The 15,793-nt window shown below is 44.5% G+C and overlaps 2 protein-coding genes across 4 annotated transcripts in view; one reads left to right on the forward strand and one right to left on the reverse strand.

Moving 5' to 3' along the window:
- The window catches only part of ENTPD4 (ectonucleoside triphosphate diphosphohydrolase 4), a 51,734-nt gene extending 50,193 nt beyond the window's left edge, over positions 1-1,541 (reverse strand). For both annotated transcript variants that reach the window (XM_037886207.2, XM_037886206.2), the window contains exon 1: positions 1,449-1,541. The gene's annotated coding sequence lies outside the window, so the exon portion shown is untranslated. The remainder of the gene's footprint in view (positions 1-1,448) is intronic.
- A 173-nt stretch (positions 1,542-1,714) lies between these two features.
- The window catches only part of SLC25A37 (solute carrier family 25 member 37), a 28,125-nt gene continuing 14,046 nt past the window's right edge, over positions 1,715-15,793 (forward strand). Inside the window, exon 1 of one of the 2 annotated variants that reach the window (XM_037886314.2) lies at positions 1,715-1,967. In XM_037886314.2, coding sequence (XP_037742242.1) covers positions 1,794-1,967 — 174 coding nt within the window. In that variant the 5' untranslated portion in view covers positions 1,715-1,793. The remainder of the gene's footprint in view (positions 1,968-15,793) is intronic. The other variant, XM_043536518.1, reaches the window with a different exon arrangement.

The raw sequence follows: 15,793 nt of genomic DNA on the forward strand, positions 1-15,793 counted from the left end.
TAAAACAAATAAAAGGAAGTATTTCTTCACACAATTGCACAGTCAACCTCTGGAACGCCTTGCCAGAGGACGTTGTGAAGGCCAAAACTATAACAGGGCTCAAAAAAGCACTGGATAAGTGCATGGAGGATAGATCCATCAATGGCTATTAGCCAGGGTGCGCAGGGATGGTGTCTCTAGCCTCTGTTGGCCAGAAGCTGGGAATGGGCGACAGCAGATAGATCACTTGATGATCCCGTTCTGTTCATTCCCTCTGGGGCACCTGGCACTGGCCTCTGCTGGAAGACAGGCCACTGAGCTAGATGGACCTTTGGTCTGACCCAGTATGGCTGTTCTTATATTATGTTAAGTCATTAGGCAAGGCTCCATTGAAGTCAGTGGAAATGCTCCCATTTAGAACAGCAGAGAATTTGGCACAGATACTTAGTTTTGTTGGAGTTCAATGGAATACTTTTGGGCTTTATGCAGAAGCCAAATGCATACATGCCAAGTGTCCTTCTCTCTGCCTCTCCCCCACCCTCCCCGTTCCTTAGCATCTTTTTTTTTTAAAAAAGGAAATATTTATAGTTTTCACACGTTGTCCTTCCAGAAAGCTCCCCTTCCCAAAGAAGTTTATTTTGCATTTACTGCATCTCCACTTTTCTCCCCAGTCTTGAGGTGCTTATTCAGTCTGTGGGAATTTTGTATAAATTAAGATGGAGAGAGGTTTTCCTCTCCATTCCCACCGTTTTTAGATCTTCTGGGCCTGATCACCCAGTGCCTTGCAACTTGTGTCAGGGTAACAGGTCACTACCTCCCAAACATCCCCTTATGGCATTACACGAAGTAAAACTATTTCCCCATGTTTATTCCCCTACCCCACACTGTTCCTCAGACGTTCTTGTCAACTGCTGGAAATGGCCCACCTTGATTATCACTACAAAAGGTCCCCCCCACCCCCCGCCCCGCTCTCCTGCTGGTCATAGCTCACCTTAAGTGATGACTCTCCTTACAGTGTGTATGGTAACACCCATTGTTTCATGTTCACTATGTATATAAATCTCCCCACTGTATTTTCCACTGAATGCATCCGATGAAGTGAGCTGTAGCTCACGAAAGCTTATGCTCAAATAAATTTGTTCGTCGCTAAGGTGCCACAAGTACTCCTGTTCTTTTTGCGAATACAGACTAACGCAGCTGCTGCTCTGAAAGTTGGTGCTATAGCAGCCCTTCCTCAGTTTCCCCTTTGAAACACCTAGAAATAATCCAGAAAGGTTTTCTCAAAACTAGTAACACACCTGCTTGGGGCTAGCTTAATAACAAACAACCTGCGCCATCTATCACCACATACTTTTTGAAGGGGAGAAAAACAATCCCTTGAAAGGGAAACCCTAATTTTCCATCATAAAAAAAACAACCACCCAAAAACCATGCCCTGATCATGCATTACCAGCAGGCAGGTCTCCTACCTATAGCCCACTGCTGCTCCTCAGCTCTTTGCATGCAACTCGCCTGCCCTGCAGTTCCTGTCTTCACACCCCTGCCTGTTGCTTCCCCATTGCCCCCCACCCAGGCCCTGCTGCAGCTGGGGGAGCCCCTGCCCCACACACCCCGCCCCCTCCCCTGGGCTTTGCAGCCGGGAGCTGACATCACAATGGGAGGGGAGCGGCCCCTTCCAATCAGCGCCCAACCCAGCTTCTAAGCCGGGCTGCCATTGGCGGAAAGAGCTCGCGGGGGGGAAGGGGTGTGGCTTCCTGCAAGAAGTGAGTGAACTTTCTCCCCGCGACCAGCTCGCGCCTCGCTTGTTCGCGCCGATGGAGCTGAGCCGCGGCCGGCCCGCGGCGGCGCTGCCCGGGATGGAGGCCGAGAGCCCGGGCGAGGACTACGAGAGCCTGCCCACCGGCGCCTCCCTCTCCACCCACATGACGGCCGGGGCGGTGGCCGGCATCCTGGAGCACACGGTCATGTACCCGGTGGACTCGGTCAAGGTGCGCGGCGCTGCAGGGCGGGGGTTGGTTGGGGGGACGTCCCTCGCTGGTGCATGGGTGGGGGGGGCATTTACCGCTTCCCCCCCGCCCGCCTCATTATGTGGCGCTTCCTTCCGCGTTATTGCAAACGGGCTGTGTGTGTGTCCGTGCAAATGTGCTTCCTTGCCCGTGTGGTCGTGCAAGTGTTGGGGTGATTGTGTTCCCGTCTTTCCTCTTGGTGGGGGGATTGCAATCCCCCCACCATCTCCTTGTGAGTGCGCCCTTTCCCTGCTGGTTGTTGCATACATGGGGGAGTGAGTGTGCTTTGCGCTTTCCAGTTTAAAATGCGCGGGGCTGCTGTCCCTCCCCCCCCCCCACCTCCAAATCTTCCTTCTGCATTATACTTCCTCTTTTTATGTGTCTTCGCATAAGGGGGTTGTGCTCCCCAGCCCCTTCTGTGTTGTAAATAGGTGGGCATCTGTTGTTTCTCCCTATGTATTGTGGGGTAAGATAGAATTTTTCTCAGTCCCTCCTCTCTCCCCCCCCCCCCCCCCCCCCCCCGGCTTCCTTTCTGTCCTGTTGCAAAACTGGGGCGCATGGGGCATCATTGCCCCTCATGGCTCTGTGCCATAGATTATGAAGTGGGCCTGGGGAATGACTGTAGGGTCTAGCAGTAAACTCAAGAAAGCTGTCAGCCTGCATGGGAAGAGCTGTGTATCTTGGACTAATGCATGTGCCACTCTAAACACGTGAGAGCTTCAGAAAAGAGCCTGCATGGAAGGGAGGGTTGCAGCTCCTGCACTGTGATCTGCAACTGCAGCCTCGACGAAGGTGTAAAGGGCTGTTGATCCTGTAATTGTATTTTACTCTTCTCTTACTGACTTTTACGGGGCCCAGATAATGGGGAGGATGTAACAGCGCAGTGTCTGTGAGGGCAGCTTGGTTCATTGGAGGGGTAAAAGTCCATATTGTGCCATGTTTCTGCTTCAGTTGTATCAGGGAAGAGTTGGTTTGCCTTTTAAGTGTCATGTTAATAACTCAGGTTGTGCAATCAACAGTGAACCTGTCTGTGGAACCTGTTGGATTCCTTTTCAGGGGTGTTTTAACATGTTCTGCTTGCAGAGAAATCTTGTAAAGAAGCTGGTAGTGTGTGTTTAGGAGTTCCGAGGAGAATGTGTCTCCAGGATGCTTGACGTATCAGCCCAGGTTGGAGTGATGCAGGTGAGGGTCGAAAGTGGTGGGTCAACAGAAAGGAGCCAAAGCAGAATCCTTTTTTAAATGATGGGTGCACTACTTGCAGCCAGTGGAGTTTTAAATACAGCCTAGCAGCAACCCTCTTTGCCCAGCATGAGGGCAGAGTTTGATGAACTGATCTCAGTGGCCAAGTGCCATCTCGTCCCCTCTGGAGGAAGATAAAACTATTGGCTAACACTGCGATTGTTCGCATTTAGTTCTGTCTTGTACATGTATACTAAGCTTGTACATGTATATGCCTGTCCGGGCTGGCTGCTAACTTCTGACAAGCTGCTAATAATACAGCGGTATTGTTATGAAGATAGACCCCTGTTTGGGCTCCGGTCTACTCCAGTGGAAGTTAGCATGTATGTTAGGACACTGAGGTGGTTATTAACACCTCTGTAAAGAATGGAAGGTTTTAAAGGTGTCTGAGGTTGTATGGATCTCAGAGTAATTATTGTGACTTCCAAAACTTGTTCTTGACTTCTGTTTAACTATATATCCATTCACAAATAGAGTGTAGCTTAAAATCAGGGGAGGAAAAAAAAAAGGCTATAAAGACTGCAAACAGTGTGATTTGTAAACGACGAAGACCTTTTAAGAGGTGCGTCAACATTTTGACACAGTGAATTTAGCGAGCAGGCAGGCTGAAGAATAGGAACAAAACATGGGTAATGAAAGCTGGCAGAATTCTCCTGGCCCTAGATTTCACTGCAAATCCCAGTTTGCTGAAGGTTTGCAAAGCTGGGCCAGTGTATGGCTTTTGGGTGGGAAAAAAAATATGAAATTGATGAGCTTCATCTGCTGTTTGTCTGAAACCAGACAGAACTCTGCAGTGACCTGAAACTCTAAGTGAAATCAGTGGGTTGCAAATGGACACATCTGAGTGTAACACCAGCCAAGTCCAGTGCAAAAGTAAAAACCTTAATTGGGAGGCTCAACTTGCTTACAACAGAGGCCTGGAACTAACTGTCTGTCCTGAGAGAGAGGATGGCCTTGTGGATAACTGGGTATTAGGATCCTTGGGTTCTATTTCTGGCTGTGCTGTAGGCATCTTCTGTGGCCTAGTGTAAGTGTCTTAAGGTAGGTCTACAGGGCAAACAAAGCAAAAAACAGCCCACCTCAGCGGGTCTTGGAGCTTGGGTCAGCTGACTCAGGCTTGCACTGTGGGGCAAAACATAGTAGTGTAGATGTTCCCCCTCGGACTGGAGCCCAGGCTCTGAGACCTGGCTCCAGGCTAAAGGGGAACATCTACACTACTAATATTGGCCCCTGTAGCATGAGTCTGAGTCGGTTGACCTGGGCTCCGAGACTTGCTGCTGTGTCTGTCTCTTGTGTGGTGTGTTTTGTTTTGCAGTCTGTTTCCACCATTAGTCACATGGGGATAATATCTACTTTGCATATGGCATGAGGCGAAGTTGTTAATATTATAAATCTTTGAGGTCAATGCACAGAAGTAGCCCTTGCTGATCAGGGATAAGAATATATTGTACAAAGTTGCTAGTCTTCACAACCTATCTAGTATGTCTTATGCCCCAATATTCCTAAGTACATAGTTTGATAAACACCCCTAGAATAGTAGGGCATGTCACTTTTAGGAAGTGGATTGTTTCAAAATATTCCACTAAGCTTTCTTTCCTAGTTCAAACAAATGATCCCTGTCATATTCACTGTAGCTATCTAGAAGCATGTTGTCCTAATCCTAAATTAGAGATGGCAGAGACCTATTTGGCCCTTTAGATGGTAGGTTCTCAATGTGGGGGTTGGGGTTACCTGGCCTTTCACATCTTGCCAAATGGGAGAGGGATCCCAAGTAAATTCTGGGGGAGCTGATACTCTAGTTTATCCCCTGTACTTGCAGGGCTGTTTGAAACCACAGTAGAAAGATGAGTTTGAAGGGAAAGAGAGGAAATTCCAGTATCACACTGTTAATGCGCAAGACACTTCCACGCTGACAGATGAATGTACAGGGAATATTCCTATGCCTGTTTGTTCCCCTCATTCCTGACTTCCATTCTAGCAGGAGTATTTCATGATGAGCCAGTTCCTTTGGGTTCTTTTGTGCAACCTTTCTAGGTCACTGAATTGTGCTGGATTAAAAATGCTGAAGCATGCTTTTTCTAACAATTTGCAGAATGGTGTTAATCGTGGGGCATCGCTTTTCTCATATGGCTTATGTTAACAGTGTAAGTAGTGTTAACCCCAAGCCACCTCCCTTTTCATGCCAATAGGCAGGTATAATGAGCTTACTGTATTTTGCCAAGTCATGGTTAGAGTCGCACATCACCACTCAGGACTTTCCGGTGTTGTTCAAGGGGGCATTTCCTGTACTGGGAAATCGGTGGGGAGGGAGTAAATGAAAGTAAAGTCTGTTTTCTTTTCAGCAGAGCTTCTCTGTAGCAAGGTTAAATACGCTGAGATGTATGTCATGGTCAAGGGGAATGACAGTCCTAAATTGCTTCACAGTCTGATGACTAAGAGGGTAAAGAGTAGCAGCCGTGTTAGTCTGTACTCGCAAAAAGAAAAGGAGTACTTGTGGCACCTTAGAGACTAACAAATTTATTTGAGCGTACGCTTTCGTGAGCTACAGCTCACTTCATCGGGTGCATTCAGTGGAAAATACAGTGGGGAGATTTATAAATTTTTTTCCACTGAATGCATCTGATGAAGTGAGCTGTAGCTCACAAAAGCTTATGCTCAAATGAATTTGTTAGTCTCTAAGGTGCCACAAGTACTCCTTTCTCTTTTTAAAAGGGTAAAGTTTTCTCTGATCGGTGGGGTGATGACTTGATTGTAGTACTTCACTCTTAAATGGCATGCTCCATCAGAAGATCTCGAAGCACTTTAAGGTAGGTAAATGTTATCCCCGTTCTGTAGATACTGAAACTGAGGCATAGAACATAAGCAAGTAACCCAAAGTCACACAGTGCCACAGCTGGGACTAGAATTCAGATTTTCAGATTCCTGGTTTTGTGCTCTACTTACAGTGGCAGGCAGTATTATCTAGAATCTCATCTCTCAAATCCTGGTGGGCTAAGAATGAAAGCTGACAACAATGAAGTGCCCAAAAAACCCAACCCTTTTTCTCTAGCAAAATTCTACTTTAAGTGACTTGATTTATCTCTCTTAATCACATACTCCTAATTCTATTTGCATGTTCCTTTTGCATCATCAGACATGGCCAATCTGTTACATTGCAAATTATATACGTAGAGTGGTCACTTGCCCACCGCTGAAGTGCAGCCACTTGTGGAGCGTAACGCAACAAACTGTGATCCTCACCCGTGTGCAGCACTATCGGAAGCTGCAGTTGCTCATATAGGTAGAAAATAGGTAGGCCTTACCACTTACATGGCCAAATTATGCCTTTGTTTAGCCCTTTGGGATTGCACAGGTGTAATGGCAAAATTCTGTCCATGTAGGCTGCTCTTAGGCAGTGTTGCCCAGTGGCTAGAACACTGGACTGGTGCTCAGGAGACATGGGTTCTATTCCTGACTCTGCTGAGTGACCATTGGCCGCTTTCCCTTTTGTGCCTGAGTTTTCCCATCTAAAATGGGGATAAGGATTCTTACCTCCTTTATGAAGTGCTTTAAGAGCTACTCATGAAAAGCTCTACTTAAGAGCTAGGTATTGCGTTGAGCCATCACGCTTGCTTGAACAGCAGAATTTGGAAATTCAAGAGGCTGTCTACAGTTTCTCTCCTAAAGGTTTGATGCCACCAGGAAACTGCAGGCACTTTGCGGGAGTTCATTGGTGTCTCATTGCTGCTCCTGTGCCAGGTAAAGCCAAGTATCAAGGAAAGTGAACAGGAAGAGCCCATTTCAGCTAGAGTGTGTGAAGAAATGTTCGAAGTGATGCTGCCAAGGACTTTCCCTGCCATCTGTTTCCTGGAACCTCCCATCTGCTATGATCTCTTGTTACATCTTTGATCGTAATTTTCATTGCTTAGGGTGTCACTTTTGATAGTTTAATTCAAAGCTTCCTCTTGTAAAGGTTGTTTCAGGTAGCCAGGTGTTCTGTGCTGACTTCAGCAGCAACAGCTGTTCTACAGCAAACTGCAAAAGATGAGAAGCGCTCGGTAAGAGCTGGCTGGTAAAATATTGCTTCCATCTGTAGGTCTTAGAGCTCTTTACAAAGGAGGAGGTCTGTATCATTACAAAGGAGGGAAGTAACTTGCCCGAGGACACCCAACAGACTGGTGGCCGAGCCAGGAGTAAAACTGGGTCTGTTGAGTCCTGGTTCAGTGCTCTATGCAGGAGCCAGACTCTCCGTTCTGTCGTTCTGCATCTGACCCCCCGGACCAGCCACGCTTCTGTCCAGTGCTATACTTAGTACCAAATGGAAGGGTGATTGTGTGGTTAAGGCAGTGTACTGGGACTTCGGAGATCCGAGTTTAATACCTGACTCTGCCACAAACTCCCTGTGTGCCCTTGGACAAGTCACTTTGTGGGAGTCTGTTTCCCAGTCTGTAAAGTGAGGATGATGATCCTTCTCTTGTGTACTTTGATCATAACACTCCCCACCTTAAAGAGTTTATGTGCTATGTGTTTGTATGTGGCCTAACACAATGGATCTTGGGTCTCCAGGTAATACTATATTACTAATAAAGCACTTGGAATCTGACTTTACTAGTGCACTGGGTAAGCATTATTCCTCTCTTTCGATGAAGAAACTGACACAGAGTTTGATTGGCTTGCCAAAGGTCTCAAAGGGAGTCCGTCAGAGCTAGAATTAGAAATCGGGAGTTTGTCTCTCAGTCCTGTGGTCTGATACAGTTCGGGAAAGTTCGTTTTACAGGGCAAGCCAAAGCTTTCGTCCTCTGAGAACCTCTTCCTTTAGTACGGATTATGTTGGGTGATCTGCTTGTCACCTGCAGTGACAGTGAAACTAGTATATTAATACAGTTGCCTGTTAAAAGCAAGAAGCTTCAAAGTACATATATACCAAGGAAGTTGAGTGGCTGGAATTCATAGGTTTCATTAAGAGGATTTGACACTTACGGCTACAGTCTGGCTGAGTGTGTATTCCATGTCTCAGACTGTTGGAAAAACTTGACTTCTAGTGACTTTCTATTGGTAATTGAAATGGTCAGTATTGCAGCAATAATCTTAGAGACGCAGTAATAGATCGCTTGTAATAAAATGTCATGGTTGTGACGCTAAATTTCCATCTTTTAAAAGAAATTGACTAAACATTACTTACAAGACTGATGAATTTCTATTTATACTTATGTAATGCTAGTGGTGAAATATAGGGGTTAACTTTGTGCAACTTCCAGGAAAACCCCTTATAAACTAACTAAATGTCTGGACAGTATTTTTTTTTTTTTCGAGTTCTGTTATTAACTATTAAGAGGTCCTTAATCTGGCATGCAATTTATTGAAGTAAATTAAGCTCTAATTATTCTGTTAATGTTATCTTTAGGTAGAAAATTAAACACTCGTTTGATTTTTATTGCTCTACTATGAGTGTCCGTCATTGTTCTTGGTGCCCTTGAAAATCTCTCTTAAATACACTAACAAATAAACAGCAGCATCACTTACCCCAGCTCAAGTCAAATAACCCAGTGACAAGATAGCGCAGAGTAACCTCCCCACAGCATACCACCTCCACCACCGCTACCTAGTTCTGCCCAACACCCCTCTCCTCCATCTGCTAAAGTAAATCTGATTGTCTACAGATCTCACAATGAATTTCACAAATAAACTGGTTAGTCTCTAAGGTGCCACAAGTACTCCTTTTCTTTTTAATGAATTTAGGGTTTCTCAAACTTTTTGTAGTGTGAACCTCTCCTCTTCCCACTGGTGCCGGAATAGTATTCCTGTGGCAGGTATAACCATTGTTTTCATGAACATGTATTAGGAGGATAATGTATCTTTAACTCTTTTAATGCAAAAAGAACAGGAGCACCTTGTGGCACCTTGGAGACTAAGCCCACGAAAGCTTATGCTCAAATAAATTGGTTAGTCGCTAAGGTGCCACAAGTACTCCTGTTCTTTTTGCAGATACAGACTAACACGGCTGCTACTCTGAAACCTGTCTTTGAATGCAGTTTCTCAACTGGAAATGAGGGGGCAACTTGTGACCCATCTGCTCTTTGTGGATGATGTGCGAAGTGCTCTGCAGACCACACTTTGGAATCTACTGCTTAAAAGTCGCTACTGTCTTGTATCCCCTGCTGGGTGAAATGCACCTGCTTAACCTGCTGTGCTGCTTTGATCAGCACCTGGCACTGGTGGACATCAATTGAGGACTACAGTGAAGAAATGGGTGTATCTCGGGGTTTCTCAAACCTTCTAGTATCCTGATCCTCCTGTCTGCTTCCCTCTCCTGTTTCGGTACCTTCCTGTCATTGAGTAGCATTTGCAACACAGCTTCAGAACCACTGCTCTATTTCTATATTCGGTTAAAAGGGCAGCAATGGAAGCTCTGAGCTAGGGAGTAAGAATCTTGTGAAGGGGCTAGTGTGTAGAACTTCCATACTGTACTATCCCCAAAGTAAAACTTGGGGGTTAAACTAGTGTATGCAGCATTGAATCACTTTTGCTTTAATAGAATAGTCACTATGGCTCTGCCTTGCATCTTTTCATAAATATCAGAAAGGGTTAAATAAAATATACATTGCAGATGAAAGCTTTCTCCTTTGTTTGAAGGCCTGGGTCATGAAGCAGGAACTGAATGAATGCAATGCTTAGGGCAGGACAAATCCAGAATGTGGTAGGAAGTCTAGTAGCCAACTCTCTTGTAATAGCAATGTGTTGACTGACAGCACTAGCGAGGTCATGTCTGGCTCAAAGGAGAACTTCAAAACTTTCTTAAATGGTTAAAGATCTTAAACGATTAGCAATGTCTAGAATTTGGGTGGGGGGGTAATTAAGATAAACATTTTGAATTTTTCTTCTTTCACTTGACTGCCTAGACCAAACAAATAATTGTGGGTACCACTGTATAAGGGATTTATCAGACTCCCATTGACTTCAGTGGGCTTTAGATCAGGCATTAAATGCACCCATCAAACTGAAATATAGTGAGTCTTTATAACAGGTCAACTGTATCCGTGGACTGGGCTGGTAAATGAAGGGTGTTACATAATCCAGCTAGTCCTGTACGTTGTTCATGTCCTGGCTTTCTGCAAGGAATTCAATGGCTTGTTTTTAGCATTGCCTCCTTTGGGTAAACTGAAACCAGCTTAACTGGATAACCTTAATTGTTCTATAGGCTTTTTGCCGCTTTTGCAATGAGGATTATTTTAAGTGGCCGGGGTAGAACTCTTTCTTGATCACTTAAGGATGGTGAGGTTTTTAAAGCATCTTTTGCTGACTTCACACAGGCATCTGAAAAGATGGACCAGCCAACCTCAGTACCAAGTTGCAGTGTCCGAGGCTGTCAATGCTGCAGACTTCTGCTGGCATAGCTGCTGTGTTGGCAGGGGTCTGAAGAGTTGTGATCCCTGGCCAACATAGCTGTGCTTGGAAAAGCCCCTAGTATTAGATGCAGTTACACCGACAAAGCCACACTTCTACTGGTATAGCTTGTTGGACTTGGGGGAAGCGTGTGCATGCATAAGGAGTGTGTGTGTGTGGAGGGAGTGTGAGAAATGCACTATACTGATAAAAGTGCAGCTTTGCTGGTATAGCAAACTGTTACGTCTAGTTCCTGGTGTAGACGTGGCCTTAGATGCAAATTGCAGCTCGTGGTAGTTTCCACACATCTGATTTGAGAGGTTCTGAGTGCACAAGATAACTGCTGCACAACTCCTGTATATTGAGGTGTGGCTAGTTTGGCTACTGCACACTTAGGATGGATCTGATCACTGTAATACAAGGAATTAATACTGCAAGAAATCATGAGAGGTGCAAAAATACAAAAAGGAACACTGAAACATCTTGGATGAGTAAGCATACACCTGTTAGTCCTTTTTTTTCCCCTCCTCCCTCAGTGTCCTAACCTCATGACGGAGGGATAAATTAGTAGGCAACTCTATAGCCACTATTGCAGCTTTCTAAATGTAGAAGTATGTTCAGGTGTATCTTAATGCTTACAGGAAGGCTCGGTGCAGATGAATGTACAGCAAATTGTTTTCCACACAGCTCTGTTGAGTTGGTGTCAAAACAATAATTACTTATCCAGTGCTGCAAGTGTGAAATCCAATATGGCCCCTGCTCTCTGAAGAATTTTCGGTCTAAAAGTCTTGATTGTAGACATCTGGTTCGGGGGGTGGGGGGGAGAGAAGGGGACAGGAGGAGAGAGAGGGAGCAAGGCTTATAGTTACAAGGGTACAAGGTTGCTTTGACAGTTCAGTACATGTCTTGCTCTCTTGAAACCTGGGCTCGCATCCCTGGCTTTGCTATAGGCTTCCTCTGTGACTTTTGGCAAGTCGCTTAGATTACATGGACACAGCAAAAGTGTGTGTGGGGGGGAAACCATGCAGCAGTGGGTCTCAGTGCTTGGGCCAACTGACTTGGGCTTTCAACTCCAGAACTAAAGATAGCAGTGCAGACTTTTTCTGCTCGGGCTGGAGCCTGGGTTGAGAGACCCTTCCCACGCCATGTTGCAGAACCTGGCTTTCAGCCCAAGCGGGAGCATCTACATGCCTATTTTTTTGCCCTGCAGCATGAGCCTGAGTCTCTTGACCCAGGCGCTGAGACTCTCAGCTGTTTCTGCTGTGTAGACATGCCCTAAGTCACTTGCGTGCAGTCACAGAAGAAGCCCTGCAGTGTGAGTCTGAATCAGTTGACTTAAGCTCTTAGACTCACTACTGTGAGTCTTTTTGCTATGTAGACACACCCTTAATCTCATTGTACCTCAGTTTACCCATCTGTAAAATGGGGTTGCTACTGCTTTTCTCCCATTCCTTGTCTTGTCTATTCAGATTATAAGGCAACTCCTGCACAGAGAAGCTTATTGTATGTACAGCACCTAACACAGTGTGTTCCTGAACTTGATTGGGGACTTCAGCTTCTACTGGAAATCAATAATAGATAAACTGAGAATGAATTAACATGCCATTCCTCTTTGCTCCAAAACAGTGAAGGACGCTTTCTGTGGGGTGGGGAAACTTAACTTCCTTCAATAAAAGAAGACTGATCAGGTATGTGCCTGCACGTAGACTTCCAAGTTGATGTGACACTTAAAGAGAAAATAACGGTCTAGGTTCACTGCCATTAAGACTTCATTAATAACAATACATAGCTCTTTATAAGACCTCAAAGCACCTTACAAAGGAGATCAGAATCATTCTCCCTGTATTGCAAATGGGTAAACTGAGGCACAGAGGCAAGTGACTTGCCCATGGTCACTCAGTAGATCAGTGGCAGAGCTGAGAATGTAATGCAGGTCTCCCGAGTCCTAGTCCAGTGCACTATTCATCATATGTAGCTTACTCCTGGCTGCTCTTAGCATAAACCAATCAGAAGGAGGTAAGGTGCTTGGCATCTCACAGTGTCATGCTCTTAGTTTTAACGATCGACATATTTTTTTTTTTTTGCATTGTTTGACACTTGCTGCTTTGGACAGGATAGAACACACAGAGCATCACTGATAACATTGTTTCTTTCATCCGTAAACATTAATTCCTTTTTAAATCAGACTCTTCTGGATTGGACAAAGAATGCGTTCTAGTCGGTGCAAAAAGGGTGGACGGGAGCTGCATGCTTGTGAACCTGTGTGACTAAAGAGGGTGTGGCACAGAAGTATTTCAAAATTCCTTTAGTGCTTTGCGTGTGGTCACATGTTTTCGTTAGTGCCAGTGATTGGTTGCCTTTGAAAATTGAGCTGTCTTTTCATGCTTTTGTTTGGCATGTGGGTTTAACTGATCAGGCTTCCCTGGTTTTCAGCCAAGGCTCATGTACTCTGGATGTACTGTTTGAGTGTTCTAAAATTATAAAACAGATCTGGCCCAGTGAATTTCAAAACAATTGAGTCTGGATGTCAGTAATAGCTGTGGTCTAAGGCCCTGATCCAGCAATGTTTGTGTGCATACTTCACTTTAAATATGTGATTAGTTCCATTGACTTCATTGAGGGTGTGTCTAAATGGGGAAATTGATCAGAAAAGCTGTTGTGGAATAAGCTATTGCCGAATAAATATTCCAAAATAGCTCCCCTAAAAACTTTTATTCTGGAGTAATTGACTCTCACTCACAAAGCAGAATAATTGTTCCGAAATAAAATCACTTGGTTCTGGAATAGCGTCTACATGGGAAACTATTCTGGAATAGTTTATTCTGCATTAGCTGTTCTGGTCGGCTTTCCCAAGTACGCAACCATGAGGACCGCATGCGAGGCCTAATCTGCACTAGAAAAGGTTTGCTGGTGTTGCTGTTCCGGCAAAACCTTTATGTAGATGGAGTTTATAAGTTATACCTGCAAAAGAACTCCAGTTGGCATGAGTTCCCTGAACAAAATAAGCTGGAAAAGTGCCTTTTTTCCCTCCAGGTATAACTGGCTGCACAGAGCTTTGCTGCTATAAAAGTGTCACAAAAATCATACTCCTAACGGACATTACTGCTGAAATTTAAGCATAGACCTAGCCTGTGCCAAGCTAGGCACGTGTGTTTTTTAGGATCTGGGGCCTCAAATGGCATTTAGACGCATTGACAATCATAGTAACTAAAACTCTGAGGTGAGGTAGGGGAGGGGTAAAGCTACTGGAGGTTTTGAATAAATTACTATGCCTGTTAATTCCATAGTTGTTAAAACTTTTTGTGTGAATGTAAAGATTCTCATCAACTTGGCTTCTGACTTGCCTTTTGAACTTGCTTGGATGCTGAAGAAATAACAGGAACAGAAAGTGAAAATGTGTGCTTATATTACGCGAATAGTGGCCGTAATGTGCTAGCTCAGTGGAGCAATGTTTGGGTTGCATAACCTTCAGGGAACATTTTTAAAATAAATAGTCATTTGGTTATTTTTAAAGAATTTCTATCAGTACAATATTAGATTCTGTGAATTTTCTCTTGGAACACAGGTTTCAGAGTAGCAGCCGTGTTAGTCTGTATTCGCAAAAAGAAAAGGAGTACTAGTGGCACCTTAGAGACTAACAAACTTATTTGAGCATAAGCGTTCGTGAAGTGAGCTGTAGTTCACGAACGCTTATGCTCAAATAAATTTGTTAGGCTCTAAGGTGCCACAAGTACTCCTGTTCTTCTTGGAACACAGTTATTACTTGTATTTAAATAGCTCTCAAAGCACTTTGCAAAGGCGACTAAACATATTTAAGATGGGTATTTGAAAACTGAGGCACAGGGAAGGGAAAACTGCTTTCCCAAGGTCGCACAGTGAACTCGGGAGAATTACCCAGGACTCTTGAGCCCAGCCTTGCGTTTACAATTAGAGCAACTGCCACCTAGTGTCCCTTACATAGGTGGCTCTTTATGTGACTTGTCAGGACAGATGTTTTTAAAATCAACTAACATGATTCCAAAATAGACGGGAGGGCGGCTATTCCTAGTGTCAAGTCAGTGGTGGCGTGTAGCCTCTTTGACAGAAATCATGATTTATTTTTTTTCCCACCTGGTAAGACACTGGTTAATTCACTTTACTTTCCCTGTCCTATCTTCAGGTCGTCCTTGATTTTTTTTTTTTTATTTTTTTTTTGTTGATTTCTTCCACCACTTTGAAAAAAACAAACAAAACAAAACAAAAAATAAAACAAAAAGCACTGCATTTTTCAGTTAGAGCAGTGAATGCGGTTTGGTATGGGGTTGTTAAAGGAACTTGATTAAACTTCAGAAATAGTCTGGGGAGGGGGAACTTGTGTAATGCTTACTGTGCTTTGGTTCATGATCCTGCATCTGAGTCATAAATTACCACCTATGGGTGGTGGGTTTTTGTTGTTTGTTTTTGGTTGGTTGGTTTGTTTGTTTTTTGGACTTGAGCCAAATGTTGTCTCTTTGGCATTCATTCAGGTTTTCCACTGGATAGAATTAGCACCCTCTTGTGCCCAGCAAGTCTTAGAGCGTCAAAGTAACTATTGTTTTATAACCGGCGAAGGGCTAGCTGAATTCTAGAAGCTTTTGCAGGAAGCAGGGGAAGTTCTGACATGCTTTGTAACTAGATGCTTAAGCCCTTTTTTCTTTACCTATGGATTCGACTGAGCATGGTGCAAAGTGTTCACTGATCTAATAGAGGCATGTTTTATGGCATCATTAAAGGCTTGCTACCTAATCTCTGATTTTTATTAGGTAATCTGTTCCCTGCATGACTGCTTTAGAGCATATGACTACACATGGCCAGGGAGGAAGCATAATGGTTAAGGCACTTGAGAGATGTGAATTTGATTCCTGTCTCTACTGCAGACTCCCAGCTTGGTCTTGCGCAAGGCATTTAGATTTTTCCTGCTCTGGTTCCCTATCTGTAAAAGGGGGATAACACTTCCCTGTCTCCGGAGGTGGTGAGGACAAACACTTCAATGATTATGAGACATTTGGATTCTGCAGCAGTAGGGGCTATAGAAATACTTAGATACACCCATCTTCTTTGTGGTGTGCAGAAAGGAGAGTGTTACGGAAGGGCAATGACTAAAACCGCAAGCCTGTCTCTGGTAGTTCTCCCCCCCCCCCCCCCCCCAGCAAGTTAGAGGGGTAGTCCCTGTTGTTGATAGGTTGATT

Source organism: Chelonia mydas, chromosome 26 (genome assembly GCF_015237465.2).
Source record: "Chelonia mydas isolate rCheMyd1 chromosome 26, rCheMyd1.pri.v2, whole genome shotgun sequence".
NCBI classification, from domain to species: domain Eukaryota; kingdom Metazoa; phylum Chordata; order Testudines; family Cheloniidae; genus Chelonia; species Chelonia mydas.